This window comes from Perca flavescens, chromosome 4 (genome assembly GCF_004354835.1).
Source record: "Perca flavescens isolate YP-PL-M2 chromosome 4, PFLA_1.0, whole genome shotgun sequence".
NCBI lineage: Eukaryota > Metazoa > Chordata > Actinopteri > Perciformes > Percidae > Perca > Perca flavescens.
Window position 1 is genome coordinate 25779907 of NC_041334.1, and position 15986 is coordinate 25795892.

General features: G+C 40.8%; 1 protein-coding gene across 2 annotated transcripts in view; it reads left to right on the forward strand.

Moving 5' to 3' along the window:
• Positions 1-455: 455 nt before the first annotated feature.
• Positions 456-15986, forward strand: part of col7a1 (collagen, type VII, alpha 1) — a 65532-nt gene continuing 50001 nt past the window's right edge. Inside the window, exons 1-12 of one of the 2 annotated variants that reach the window (XM_028575452.1) lie at positions 456-865; positions 9696-9768; positions 9903-10083; positions 10195-10351; positions 10450-10543; positions 10650-10808; positions 10968-11125; positions 11452-11581; positions 11717-11836; positions 13496-13651; positions 13924-14043; positions 14137-14286. In XM_028575452.1, the coding sequence (XP_028431253.1) occupies positions 9705-9768; positions 9903-10083; positions 10195-10351; positions 10450-10543; positions 10650-10808; positions 10968-11125; positions 11452-11581; positions 11717-11836; positions 13496-13651; positions 13924-14043; positions 14137-14286 (1489 nt within the window). In that variant the 5' untranslated portion in view covers positions 456-865; positions 9696-9704. The remainder of the gene's footprint in view (positions 866-9695; positions 9769-9902; positions 10084-10194; positions 10352-10449; positions 10544-10649; positions 10809-10967; positions 11126-11451; positions 11582-11716; positions 11837-13495; positions 13652-13923; positions 14044-14136; positions 14287-15986) is intronic. The other variant, XM_028575451.1, reaches the window with a different exon arrangement.

The window sequence follows — 15986 nt, forward strand, 5'->3', positions numbered from 1 at the left end:
AACAGATTTTTTTTATAAACAAGAAGGATTCTACAGCCATACTAGCAGCTTTAGCATTTTAATGTTTAGCTGTATAATGTTTTATAATTAGTGAAGCACCAAATGAACAAATTAAGTGTTAAGAAAGGAGAAGTAGTATTTCCACTGTAACTGAGCTGATCCCACTCAACTCTAGCATTGCAATTTTGAAAAATAAAATGCAGCTTTAATTAATAAATAAAAACTTTTTTTTTTTTGAGAAATGTATGCATGCTAACCATAGACTGTGATGCTAACAGTGCAGTCATTTTTGGTATTTTAATTTTCAACCTCCAAGTTCCTGCTACTAAAAGTACTTGTGCTGACCATAGACAGTATATAAGAAGGTGCTGACCGTAAATAAAGGCAAGCTGCGTAAAATCATGTGACCCCGAGCGTCTTACCTGAAAAAAAGTAGCGGAATTATTCAGTTTCGCGCCACATGGTTAAATTGGTTGGTTGTTTCAGGGAGAAGCAGGGAGGGACAAGAGGCAAAGAGAATGAGGTGGGGAAAACAGCAGAAAGGGAGAGCTTAGGACTCCCACCCCTTCAGGCATCCGAACAAGTCTGGACTGTTCTGCTGCTGCTTGTGTTCAACTGGCAGCCTCGGGAATCAGAAGCAGCGTTACTGTCTCCTGCAGTGATGCAGCGTCAGGAGTTCAGTTATTAAGAGAACTGTACTGTACAGTGGATCATCGTGGAGTGTGTGCTTTTTGAAGCTGTGACACTGGACATCGGTGACTGGGAATACTACTGTCTGCACGGAGAGCTAGGGCTGGATATGCCACAGGTGGAAAGGTGAGAAGCGGCAGGCTGTGGCCCCGGTGCACGGTGCAGAGATCCCCAGGTAAGAGGAGGCAGAGGCGGAGAGATGAGGTCCTGCACCATGGGCTCTGTGGCGGCCCTTGTGTCTGGAGTGCATTGGCCTAATAAAGATACATGATACATGTATACATGTGGTACTCTGAGTTGGAGTTGTGCACAACTTGTAAGCTTAATTTCTGCATTAATTCTACAGGATCGAGACATAGCTTAATGATGTATGTCTGCGATATCATACATACATATATACATACATACATAAATTTACTCTGCATGTAGCCTACATGTGGGTAAACGATAACTCTTGTATGGAGAGCACTTATCTGAATTCCAGCCAATACACCACTCCTATTGCTTTCCCTGCAGCATAAGCCTTGATTTTGAACAAGACCGAGCAGAACCTACATCACCTCATTTTCACCCTTTCTGAAATTTAGTGTATCAGATGATTCCTCTGGGTGATTAGACCAAAAAAAAACACTCTGTCTGTGTCTGCATTAGTCTTCATTACAGTTGCACAGGACAACGGTGGGAGTATACAGCCACGTTGACCTCAGCTGAACTCATTTAGTTATAGGGCATTACTCCTGCTGCACATGTTGCAGCACAGAGGAAGACGCTCTCACTCCTCCGCTTCCTCCTCTGCCTTTGTGTCTAGATTGGTTTCAATAGTCTGTTCCTAAGCACATCCATGTCTTTGCTGTGGTTTGGCTCACGCAACTGAAAGAAATCCCCTATTGACATGGCATTTTTAATGTCTAGAAAAACCTTTTAGCAGGACTGATTAGACTCTTCCTCTCTGCCTCACCCTTACCCTCCTACGTTCTCACTCATCATTTTATCAACTGCATTGCTGCAGCCATACTTGGTTAAGTTCTGGCGTGCGACTGGTAGCGGATGGCTCTGGACTGATCCCAAGTGTGTCATCTATGGGGGACTGCTGCTAGTTACTGTGTGTTTGATGTGTTTATAAGGGAACCTTTTCTGTTGTTCTCAAGAGAACATTACTTTCAGATCTTTTTTTTTTAAAAGCAATACTTTAAATCATTTGATCAACAACAATGGGCCTTTTTGAGGAAAATCTCTGCAGCCAGAACTATTTTGAGTGTGCGTTTTTATTGTTGGTGCTTAAATGACTTTTAACTATGTTGGATTAAACTAGCTACAGGCTAGGGGATTTAAATTTTTTGTCTCCATTCATTCATATCTTTGAATGAGAATGAGATAACCCATTGGTGAATGCAGTTATTTCCCAGAGTTATTCCATCTGGCTTTTGTCAGTAATACAAAGCTTGTGAAATGCTTTAAAAGGTGGAAAAGATCAGTGCTTCTTCTGAAAGTTGTTTCAACAATGGGTCCCAGAAGATTTTCAAAATACTTTTGTTTATTTTAGATTAAGAAACAGAATCCATTATTGACGGATGTGCGACATGCTGTACTTGACCTGAGGGTAGAGGTCCAAGGTTTTTGACTCCCAGACAGCCTCAGAGTAAGGCTCGATCTGTTCTTGGCACCAGCAGCTTTTGGCATTTAAGTACACAAAATCATGGTGTCTGAGCAAATTTGCAGGAGACTTTGGTAATTTTCTGTGACACCCGCCCTCCTTTGACCCCTCCATCCCCTTGTCCACTTGTGTCACTGTCTGTCCCTGATGACTGATGTTCTACTGAGGGAGCCTGGCTCTTACACAATCCTGCACTCTGTCACATTGCAGTGGCCTGTGGCCTGCTGCCCCCCTGGGAGAATGGCATCTCTACTAAACCAAAACTCTGTGATCCTGCCTGAGCTAAGCTTTCAAAAAGCACAGCCCAGCCTCTGTACAACTCCTACCAGAAGCTCTGGGATGAGTCCTAATCTCTTTTTCTTCCTGTCCCTGAGAAGTCCTTTTCTTGTCTTGTCAATGCCGTTGCTTACAGGTTGTTGTTTTTCACACTAAGTCCACACTTTGTTCCTGTTGAGGATGGCTCTTAGCAGCACTTTACTACTAAGACATTGACCTTTTAACACATGTTTGGTTTGATTCCCAGGTGGCCTTTAGTGGGTGCGGCCATACCCATAAGCCACTTACTTCATCCTTAAAATTCCAGGTGTGGAGGACAAACAGGAATGTACTTGATGAATATCTTTACATACAGTATGCTGTAATAAAAAAGGAGTTTATTGGAGGAAGTGGGTTACTCCCAAAATTGGCATGTGATCTAACCCAGTGCATAATTTCCACAATTATTTGAAAATATATACCAGCAGGATTGTATGTAATAGGATTAGAATAGGGCCTGAAAATAGAGTCTGGTTGTGTTGTGGGAGTGGCAGGAAGAAGAAGAAGAAATCCGTTCTTTGTGATGCTTTCAACGTTTAACAACCACTTCTTTCAGTTCTGTCAGCTGGTGTTTTTAATTGCCCTCAAATCATTAATGCCTTTCAATTATGATCTGTTAAGTTAGCCAGAAACCAGAAATAAACATTGTTTCATTTGATTCTGTACAGGAAATGGAAAAAAACATCAAAAGCTAGCAAGCTGTGTCAGGTCTGGAGCTAATTGCACATCATTTAATTTTTATAGGTGTAAGTCTTACAATTCATACTTTGAATCTTGAAAAGGGAAAGAGGCATTACATTTGGAACATATTAAGCTTAATGTGGGAGTTTTTGGGTGGGACAAAAACTCTGAAACGGTTAGGTCTGTGGGCTCTGGATCGTACAGAGGGAACACACATTTATGGCTAATTATGAGCTTCTGGCTTTAGGATGAAGTTTTCATTCTTGAGCAAATTAAAAGAGGAAATGGCCAACAGATTTCAGTGTCTATTTTCAGTTATGCAAGTTTGGTTGCATCGTGTGTGCTATATACTCGGTATATATACCAGTGTATTAAAGTACTTAAGTATTGTTAAAGAAAGATCCAGTTCTCTTTAGCAAACTTTAAAAAACTTTAGCACCAATATTCTTAAAGGAATAGTTCAACGTTTTTGGAAATTGGCTCATTCCCTTTCTTACAGAGAGTTAGATTGGAAGATTGGTACCATTCTCATGTGTATAGGTAAATGTATAGCTAGACATTTAGCTTAGCTTAGCATATAGCCTGGAGACAGGGGGAACAGCTAGCTTGGTTCTGTCCTAAGGTAGCCTAACAAAATCTACTTGCCAGCATCTTGGGCCTAGGGCTGAAACAATTCCTTGAGTAACTTGAATAATTTGATTACTAAAAATCCTTTGTTTAAACAATGTTACAAACGTTGTATTGCTCACAGTGTTTCCACATGGATGATTATTACTGTTGCACACCGGTCTGACGCTGCTGGCGACACATGCCATGAAACTGATGCCGCAGTTTACAAAATGAACAAAGAGAGCGTAACTAGTGAGGGAAGAGACAGGCTGGAGAAAATGACAGAAAGTGTCCAAAGTTTGGAATCAGTTCAAATGTAGTTAAAACGAAAACTCTGTACTTTGTGTCTACTGCAAAATCAAACTAACTTACCACAATAATAACTCGACGTCAATGCTTCAGCATCTCAACAGAAAACATCAAGTCTAACTTAATCATCCATTCCACGAAGTGGACCAGACAAAAGTAAATCACAGAGACGTATGGACGATGAAACTACACCAAACACAACAACTACCAAATAAAGAAAAACATACGTAGTGGTGACCACAGTTTGATCTAAAGAGCCGACTTGTTGACTATCCCTTCGAAAAAACAGCTGATTGTTGTGCACCATTTTTTCTCTCTCTCTTCACGGAGAAACCGCTGATCAACGATCTACTAGCATAAGTGTAACAGAGCTGTGTGACATTGTAATCAAATATATAAATGAAAATAGGTTAAGTATAACTTATATATATAGTTATAGGCCTATATACAGATCAGTCTCAGGTTAAAACTTGTAGTTCTGAAAGTTAAGTTGCACATCTTAAGGTCATGTTTAATGTATGCCTTAGTTTGAGGTTGTTATTGCATTTCAGAAAATGTTTTCTTTAAAAACAGTGTAATATGGCACTTAAATGCATTTAACGTTTAGTTTTTTGAGAGATGATATTGTAAGCAATGTAGGGAATAAAAATGTTGCTTTTTGGGAAAATTAAACCAAACTATTGTATATTATTGCTCTTCAATAAAACAAAAGTATTTCTTATCCGATTACTTGATTAATCAATGGAATAATCTGTAGAATACTCGATTACTAAAATAATTGATAGCTGGAGCCGTATAATAAACATGTTATATCTTGTTTGTTTAATCCATACAAAAACTGAAGTGTGAAAATGACAAGTTGTGGTTTGGTGAGGGGTAAGGCCAACGGTGCAGGGATTAAAACTAAGGCTGGGTGTTGCCTACAACCTCACGATAAAGAGTCCATGATAGGATACGTAACGCAATACAAAAAAAATTTAAAATGGCCGTGTCCTTCGCAGAATTACTACAACAGCAGTTCTTTATTATTCTGTATAACAGCAATCGCACAACTTAAAACACTTAAAATCCTGGCCCACAGAGATCCTAAAAGTAAATTTAAATATTCTGTTTCTAATTGCAGAGTTATTAAAGGTGCTGTACTTGATATTAAACACATTACTATAGAAGAAACAATATGGTGAAATAATGGCGTCCTGAGCAAAGAATGGAATCGCACTCCCTTTTCTTTGTTTTGATAGCCACTCCAGCCGCGGGTCCATGTTAGTGTATGTGAGTGACAAACCGTCGGCATATGACGAGTTGGGGAACGGTCTGTTAGAGCCGTGTGGATGCAATTCAAGACCACTTTTATTTCTATAAACAGTCCCTATTTACAGTCCCTAAAAATAAATTATTCTTAAACTTATTAACTTATCATGCTTGAATAAATGTTTGAATTGAGACATGCACTGTTTGTGTAATGTGGATTGGCCTTGGCTGCCATCGGCTTTATTGTGCACTGCAGACAGGTGATGTTGCTTTTTCAAAACTGCTGACACAGCATTTGCTGCTTTATTGATTCAGTAGCGTCTGCATCAATACGCTCATCAGCAAGAAGTATGTTACAACATATTGCCGTATCGATGTTTCGAGCGAAGCCCTAATTAAAACCTGTTTCAAGTCGTTATGCTAAACCAAGCTAGACCAAGCTGGCTGGCTGTAGCCTTATATTTACCAGACCAATATGAGAGTGGTATTAATCTTCTCATCTAACTCGTAGCAAGAAGACAAATAAATATATCTCCCAAAATGTCAAACTATCTGTAATAGCTATTGTAATAGCCATACTAGTTGTAATACTACAGCAGAGTGGGAGCCCTTTAATGTAGTTTTCTGCCTGCGGGGAATGTTATCAAGCCTGTCTGCATGTATCAACTACAGCTGTCTGTAATGTGGGCTAGTTCTGGCGGAAACACTGTCAGCCGTTCTGGTTCAGGTCAGTCTTCTGAGTCCAACCAAATGCCAAGCAATAAAAACGACCAAATTCCAGATAATGTTCTTTGCATTCCTATACAGGCTCAGACAATCACTTCTGTCTGCTGTTGTCCTGCTGCTCTCACTTATGCATTTGGTTCCATCAACTTAAGTGGTTTGTTTTATGGCTTTGATCCCAACAATGTTTACTCTAGCTACTCTAGCTCTATAGCGTAGATCAGAGGTTTTGTTCGTTGGCTCAACATCTGTCAGCTATTTGCAGTAGCCGCTGTGTCGTGCATTACCTCTGTAAAAGTGAACGTGAATAGAGGTTTTCACGAAAAGAAGTGCTCCACATCCATATTGGATTTCTTTTATCATATGATGGCTGTCTCTGAAATTGGCTGAGAGTGATAGTTTTGTTCATAACTTGTGAGCAGCTGTTGGTGACATTGATGATGTGTAAAGGTGACACAAGCCAAAGATAAAATCTACAATGAGAAAGTCCTGCATGTCTCAAAGATGAGCAAAGATCTGCTGCATTTTTTTCAAAATGGTAGCTACATATTGTCCATAAAGTTCTGGCATCTGCATTCCAGACATACAGTAGTAAAGTTTGAGGGTGTTATGGGTCATGCTGTGGAGAGTGCAGCCCTGTTATAATGTAAATATCACATCAGTGGTGGTTAATGTTTGCATGCTTTCAACATAAGTTTAATGCAGGTTAGGACCAGCATTTGAGAAGTTTATCTTCAACATACACAAGTCTGCTATTTTTAGCAGTTTACAGTATCTTGTAATTTCAGTTTTGTCGGATTAACATGCACAGAGGTCACTGAAACACATCGGCTATTTTTCTTACCCCATTAATGCGTTCACCTTTTTTTAGTTAATTGAACTGCTTTTTATTGTTTTGTCAGAGATTGACTTCCATCTGTGGTTAAAATCATGGACCACACTTATTGAGAGAAAATGTTAAACATCCATTTAGTAACATGGCAGGGAGAATTTAATTTTCAATATTGTAAAGTGAAAACACTATACTATGTCTTAGGTATAAGCCACAAAGAGGCAGGATTTTGATTGACTCTTTTGTTTTATAATTCCACTTAATTCTAGTCAAAACAGGTTGGGCATGTGGGAAGAGATGTTCAAAACAAAACAAAAGTTCAGAAGTGCATAATTCTTTAGTTAGTACAAATGTAGGATTTTGTTTTTAGGAGGTTTCTGCAAGTAATGAATAGTAAAACATAAACAGATGATATATTAATCATGCCATTGCCCAATGTGTTTCCAATGTAGATTAATTACTATCAGGATGGACAGTAGAAAGGAATGAGCTCCAAAATGAACCAGAAATTTGATGTCATACTAGGAGTGTCTAATGATGTTTGCGCTGTTGTATTTTTTAAGTTACAGTGCTTGATAGATAATGTAATTATGTCTTCCCAGTTGCAGAAATATAATCTAATCACCATTAAAACAAAGTGTTAAGGGAGGAAAGGTCACCCAAAAATATGAGTGGTGCTGAGGATGTCCAATTTCCTGCTCATTACTCACAGACATGATTATTGAAGTAGGGAGACACAGGGCAGGAACATATTCTTCTGGGTTACACAATGTGGACTTGTTTTTACCATATTAAGACCATATTAGATCATAGTATAATTCACTTTATTAACTTGAGTTTCAGGGTTGCAGTTCAGGGAGAAGGAGCTGTTCTAAGTATTTGACAATCATTTTTGGAGTTTTGGAGAACATATTGTAGGTCCTGCATCCAATGTGGGTGTTGACACTGAGTTTTCACGATAAGAATTCATAGGTATTATAAGATTTTCTCTGACTTCAGTGTGTATATTGTGAGATCCTCATCCATGGTAATATTTAGGCCTTATAAAACACAACTCATTACATTTTAGCTTTCTAATTGCAGGAAATCAAACAGAACTTGGACCTTAGGAACAGTATGTAGGGATGATCTATTGGCAGAAATGGAATATAATATTCAGATAAGATTTCATTAGTGTACAATCACCTGAAACTAAGAAAGGTATTTTGGTTGGTTAGAATGTATCTACATAGGAAGCAGTCCTCTTCATGGATGTACAAAGAGAACTGGATACAGCGTTAGAGGCCGGGCCACAGTCTACGCATATGCGTAAACCAGGGTTTCTGGTATGTATCGGGCACCCACACGCAGCGCTGTTCCTGGGGGCTTGGTCCTCTACCATGTCGTTGTCCATGTTGCTACGCCATGTTTCTGCAGTAGCCCAGAACGAACAAACCAAACACTGGCCCTCATTTATGAAACGTGCGTACGACCTAAAACCTACGCAAAGCTCGGCATTTATCAATTTGGACGTGAGCTTAGGCTGCGATCAAATCTCACGTCTGGTCTGAACTCGTGTACGCAAGTTTTCAAGTCAGTGTGGACTTGCGGTGCAGCATATAATCAGTTTAACAGGAGAAGGAGAAGTCATCAGTTGATCACGTATCAGCAATGGCAGATCTGGCTCTTTTAGAAGACCTCTATGCGCTGGTCTGCAACATTGTTTTAGCCTGGGGGGTTCTGCACAACATCACACAGGAAAACACGGTGCCATAAATGTAGCGATGGAGCCAGATGACCCGATGCCCAGAGAGCAGTGTCCAGAACAGCCCCAACTGAGGGCTATATAAAGGAGACAGGATATTATTCCTCACTTTTAAAAGGTAGCCTATAGTGTTATGTTTGGCAATGATATTCAATACAGGAAACATGACAATGCACAACATTTTTATTTATTCTTCAGGTTTTTGTTTCTCTTTCAAGTGAATGATTTATTTCTGCCATTGACCAAGTTATTTTGGCTTGTTTTTCCAGCCAGTTATAAAAAGGAACGGTACAGCAGTAAGTTTACATTACCTGAAGGCCACTTTAGGTGGTTGATGCTAGAATGTAGTCACCGAAAGTCAACATGGGTATACTACCCAAATCCTACACACTTCTACTACTTCAAGCATGCCTGTGAAGCTTGACTGGTATATATAGACGCTAGGTGGTTCAGAACAGGTACAGGCAGGAACAATAGCTATAACTCCAAGGAAACCGAGAATCTGACAGATAGCAAGGCTGAACTACCCTCAACATATGGAATAAATGACTAATGGGATGCAGCTGAACAGAAAAGTGACAAGATCATCGGACTATCAGAAACGGGTAAATCGATGGGGATAAATAGTAAGTAGCTGAGGGATGGCAGCGTTTTATGTAACGGGATGCTTATAACACCAACTTAGATGACCTGAAGACACAAGAAAAGGAGGAGTAGTAGTCAAGACAAAAACAAGGCCCTTCACAGTCTGCAACCATGAATACTGAAAATGTAAACTACCAATGCTGTATAATATCACAATTTTGTAATGTGGTCAGACTGTTTTGTGGTGAGTTAAAATAGTTTTGGACATAATCAAAATATTGATCTGCTCTCTGTGTGCCCAGGTTGTGAAGATGTGGAGCTTGTTTTTCACTGTGACTGTCCTGCTGTCCTCCATGAAACGGACTGATGCTCAGGGTATTAATAACTTTAATTCTCCTCTGGACTACCACACCAGCCCCAAGTGTTCTCATGTGTTTGTGTGTTGGTTCAAATACAGAAAGTGTGTCTTTATGTGTTCACATGTATTATCCATCGCTTTGTATTTGCAGGCAGGTGTGATAACGTGCAAGCAGCAGATATTGTTTTCCTGGTTGATGGGTCTTCCAGTATTGGCCGAGCTAACTTTCTGCAGGTGAAGGGCTTTATGGCTGGTATCGTCAAGCCATTTGCCAGCTCTGTCAGCAATTCGGGGATACGGTTTGGGGCCATACAGTACAGCGACACCTCCAGGTGACTAATAGGATTAGATTTTTACCTCATTACTTTCCTGTGCAAGCGGTGGCAAAGGATCTTGCTGCAAGTGCAGAATTATGTATTTAATGCACATTTCTCTCCCTCCAGAGTTGAATTTACATTTACTACCTACGTGGTTGGCACTGAGCTGGTCAACGCTATAGAGAATCTGAACTATAAGGGGGGAAACACACGCACTGGTGCTGGTCTCAAGTTTGTCGCTGATAACTTCTTCAACCCTGCGTCCAGTCGTAATGTCCCAAAGGTCTGAGGAGCAGCCATTCTTTGGAGTTTCATAATTATAAAACATAACTTCACAACTTAACAACAACTTCATGTGTTTCTAATTCTACCTACTTTCAGATTACTATCCTGATCACAGACGGAAAGTCACAAGACAGTGTGCAGGAACCAGCACAGAAGCTGCGCAGTCAAGGAGTGCATGTTTTTGCCGTCGGTATGTGTCTTTCCTCTCTTACTCGCAGTATTTTGGATTTTTTCCCCCCTACTTCCTTATGAGACACTGATTTCTTTTTTGCTTTGCCAATTATGTGTTTTGATAGGTATAAAGAGTGCAGACAGGAATGAATTGGCTCAGATCTCCTCCCAGCCCAGTAGTGATTTCACCTCCTTTGTTGGGGACTTCAAAATGCTGAACACACTTCTTCCTCTTGTGAGCCCCCAAGTGTGTTCCAGAGCAGGAGGAGTCTATGCTAGTGATGGTATGTGGGTTACCTTAAATAACACAACATCAGTGTATTAAATACACACCGTAACAAATATGTGTCTGATATTATCTCAGACGTTGTTGTCAGACTGTAAACCTGCATTTAATTGTATTTATGTCTCATCTTGCTTCCATTCCTATTCTCTCCTTTTAGAGGCATTTTCTGGTCCGTCCAACATTCAGTTCACAGGCCAGACGTCTGATACTCTCAGGTTTCGCTGGAGTGCAGCAGGGGGGCCTTTGATTGGCTATGTGGTCCAGTATGTGCCACTTTCCGGCCTGGGTCAGCCAATCACAGCAGAACTGCGTCAGGTGAGTCCAAGTGTTCCTATTCATGACACATGGAGATGACCTAGATTGAAGTAGCTAATTGCTGTTTTAGGAGCCAAAGTCAATCCTGCTTTGCGAGAGAAACACATGCCTTCAGGCCGCGTAGAAACATGTCAAATGGGTGGATCTTCTCAGTGTAGATGTTGTAGAGATTAAAATTTGGCAGAACAAAGAGAAAAGTGAAATTCCCTTTCCTGTGGCAGACATGATGAAGATAGAAGAATGTCATGGCTCACCCATCTATTTCAGTCACTTGCAAAAACCTGTCTTAGGCTTTACTGTTTACAAAAATAACCTCTCCCCTGCAGGAGACCGTTCCTGTCACTCAGAGGACCTTTACCGCACAAGAGCTGAGGTCAGGAACCGACTACCTGGTGACTATTATCGCCCAATACCCCAACAGTGTGGGGGAGTCTGCTTCTGCCAAGCAACGAACCAGTGAGTAAAAAGTGAAGGATGCAAATGTTGGCAGAGAAACATCTGCCAAAAAGCTAACTCAACCTCTCTCACACAAGACAGATCCCTAAATGTTGAACTTCTCACAGCAATGTCTATTTTTTCCTCCTCATATAGGGTCATTGCCAGGGGTCACCAGTCTACGCCTGGTCCAGGCAGGCTTCTTCTCTCTCTCTGTGGGCTGGGATCAGCCTTCGTCTCCTGTGCAGGGCTACAGACTCACCTATGGACCACGAGGTCAGGCACACACACGCTAGGGCTGTCAACGAATATTCTAAATTCGAATATATATTCGAATAGTTTTAAAAAAACGAACTTCGAAGGTGAAAATTAATATTCGAATTAAAAACAACAAAAAACGCTTGCGGTAGCAGAGGCTGTCTGGCTGTCTGCTTTGCTAGCGTGCATGAAAGCCGTTACATACTGGATGCAGCCCAGCTGGCGCATACAAATGTGACATCATGAGATCGCCGTGACTATTTATAGCTGCGCTGGTGGTCGCGACACAACTGCAGTCTTCTCCTGAACCGCGGCGGCGCTAATGAGCAAAGGCTACCGACGTTGCCCTTTCTACGGACTAGAAGAAGAAGAAAAAGGTAAACAGAAGTGGCAGCAGCATTGCCGTCAATGGTTCGATTTGATTCAATGACCTACTTCGTCAAATCGAGCCTTTCATTCACCATAAAAGAACTCATCTTAACCCGGTAAGTTTACCAGAGAGACCTGCAGTCACTCTGAGAGTCCTGTTGTCTGCAAACTCAAAAAAAGAGACGTGCGCGACGTCGGCTCGGCCGGATATTGCATCATTTTGACGTCACGATGTCGCGCGCCACCTTGGATGCATGCGCAACCAGATGTTCGAATAGTTCGAATATTCGTTGTTATTTTAGAGGGAATATTTGAACGTAATTTTTAAGCAATTTTGACAGCCTTAACACACGCATACCTATTTCACTTATATCATATAATTATATCATTCAATATATATATATATATATATATATATATATATAATAAGTGTATACATATACTTATTATATTAGCAACTTGAAAAAAACAGATAATTCTGTGGCAGAATTATCTCGTCACAAAAACTAATTTTGGCTGAATGAATGATGATGGAGGAAAATAAGCTGCAGCTGTCAATTAAAGTTAACCTTTGGTGGCAAGTTAGAAACTTGTGGAATGTACAGCAGTCAAGGCTGAGTATGGGGAACATGAGCTTCTCTAACACCTCACCTCCCTCAGGCACTGGCTGTCAGTAAGGGTTTTTATTGCCCAATCATTGTCTAAAATATTAAATACATTGTATCATCACCAGACTTGAAATAAAAGTAGACAGTGAAAACCTTCAGTTATGTCACAGATTGTCAGTCATTTTGTCCTTACATTTCTAAAGACAGGGTGTGGTATGGCATCATAACAGTGTCAAGATGTTTGGTTAAGGAGAGAAAAGTGGCCCCTGAGGGCTGAACATGTGGCAGGAGTGCCAGTCTCACATGGAGCTCCTCTTCTGGGCTGGCACATGTGTGAGAGTATTTAAATGAGGCCAGTATGTATCCTGTAATGAGGGGTGTGATGTTTCTACCTGTTCCCATGTCTGCCGGTACTTACACTGATACTTCAAACAAAAAATACAGATAACTCTTGCTGCACATAATTTACGCAACACAGACACATGCACTTCTCTACTTTTGGCTTGCTGTCATACTCTGTGCTCCAAGGTCAAGTTAATGAAGTGAGGACACATCCTATATATATATTTTTTTTGTTTGTTGTCAGCTAATTTTCTAATGACATACTGTACAGTATAATTTGGGATTGCTATGAGAGCACTAATTGGTCATCTGATTGCCCTCCATGCCCCTGTTGCCTATTGTGTGGTTGGAAGAGCAGGTCAGCCAGCAGCTCAGCTGTCGGAGCAGTCTCTGTCTGCAGACTCCACATCGGTCACATTGGAGTCACTTCAGCCTGACACGGAGTACGTCGTCAGCCTCTTCCCCCTGTTCCCTCGAAACTCTGCATCCCCGTCCATCCTCAATGCCCGCACATGTGAGTCCACCCTGTGGCCCATTATTGGTACTGTGATATGATGATGGTAAATGCTTGTAGTTTGATCATAATCAGTAGACCCTATATAATACAGTTGTACATTTTGTAATAAAGTTACAAAATGAAGCCATATTAAAACAAGTCCTAGATACAGTATATGTATGTAGCACAGTGCAAATATAGTAATACTGTCTCCTTGTGGTTGGAATGGGTTTCAGTATATTCAGCCAATGTTATTTCAAAGTGTCTGTTCATGTTTTTGCATGTGTAAGTGCGCCTTGAGGCAGTGCAGCAGTTATCAGTGGAGACTGAGTCAGAGCGCAGTGTTCGCGTGGGGTGGAGAGGCGTCAGTGGTGCACGAGCCTATCGTCTGGTCTGGGGGCCATTTACAGGTCAGGACAAAGCAGACATCAATCAACATCTTACATTTCTGATGTCTATTTTTTTTTTAACGTACACATATCTTTGTTATTCTGTTCACAAAGGTCGAAATGTCGAGACGGTGGAGGTTGCTGGTGACAGAGAGTTTCACACGTTGTCCAAACTGCAGTTCGACACGGAGTACATCGTCACCATCATCCCGCTGTATGAGGGCAACACTGAGGGCCCTGTAGCAACGGCCAGGTTCAAGATAGGTAGGTGTGGTTTGAGTAGTTCATCACAACACCAAACCTCTCTCTGTGTTTATTGTACCCTTTTCCCTCTCAAAACTCACAGTTACACACACAACAAAAATGGCTAATTGCTACAATACACTAAATGACATTCTGTTTGTGCTTGTGCTTCTTAAATTAGTATTTGTAGTAACGTTCTTGTTGAATCGGTACTTGCCCTCTGTTGTGTCCTGCAAAGTACAGGGACAGGAGGCAGAGATGGAGAAGATGGCCTTCCAATCTTCTCTTGCTGTTTGTCTCTCTTCTGAAAACCTACACATGTAACTGTTTAGCTCTGTTCAAGGAACATTTCGAGTGCACCTACACACACACACACACACACACACACACACACACACACACACACACACACACACACACACACACACACACACACACACACACACACACACACACACACACACACACACACATACACACACACACACCATCTGTCTCTTGTGAGTAAGGCCATATGGTGTCATTTCAGTTGGCCAGTGTTATTTGAATGAAGACTGAGTCACTGTGCAGAGAGCTGGCAGAAAAGAAGGATTGAAAACCTTTGTGTGGCCTAGTTGCGTGAGATATATACACTGCTCTACATACTGTACACCAAAGTAAAACCATAGCTCAGCTTTTTCTCTCCTGTTTGTTCCTGTGTAAACCAGTAGAGTAACAACAATTTGTGATGTCTGGGGTTTGTGATGAGTTGTCCATTCCTTCTCATTAGGAAAAAATGTTGACTTTTTTGTTTTAGTGAGGACCACATTGAATGAAGCCTACATGTTTATTTGAAAATGAATCCTTATTATATTCAGCAATACTATTGCGTTTTCTACATGTAGGATGCTCGACATTAAGTTCTAAACAATATATAAAAGACTGCATTGCATTTAAATTTTAAGTTAAAAAAAAAAAATTGATTGAGTTCTGGTTATGTCTTCTTCCACATTTTGAACCACTTCAATGGCTTTGAGTGGCATTCAATCAAGCAAATATGGTATGGAGTAAAATGTTGAATTTGTTAGTGTATAGTCTGACTCTTGGGCTTAAAAGGGGACATCAGTGGGTGCCTCTTGCTCAGTAGACCTTGTTCTTTGACCCGTCTGCTCCCCACTGACACGTGGCACTTTCTTGTTGATTTGTTGACCTGTTCATCACACAAACAAGAAAAGACCTGTGGCCACATACAGAATCAGAGAGAAAGTGTTTGAGGGTCTTTGTCACAGAGCATTTCTTTGAACCAAGTCCATTACACATGTAGCCCGAGGGCATAGGTGTGAAATAAAAACTCAGAAACTGTAATTCATTTTGCTGTCAGTGATATAATATCGGCACCTTCTCAGAACAGTAGTTTTTGTATCATTTTGCAACAGATTCCTGGACCCCAAAGATAACCAAAGTTCTGGCATGAAAATGTGCAGCTTGTGTATGTGAATATGTTAAAATACTGCATCTGGCTGTTGTACAAATAAAATGTGGGTTTGGAAGGGTTTCAAAGTGGCATAGTCATGAGGACTTACTTGGTTTAGTTGTTCTCTGTTGGTTTGTACTGAGGCGAGTAAGATACTCAAACAGAAAAGCTCAGGTGCTTGAACCCCAATTCTCAAGATGAATCTCCACATCTCTTTACATATTGGCCAGTGACTGTTTCCCATCAGTCTTGTAATTGTCTACCTTCA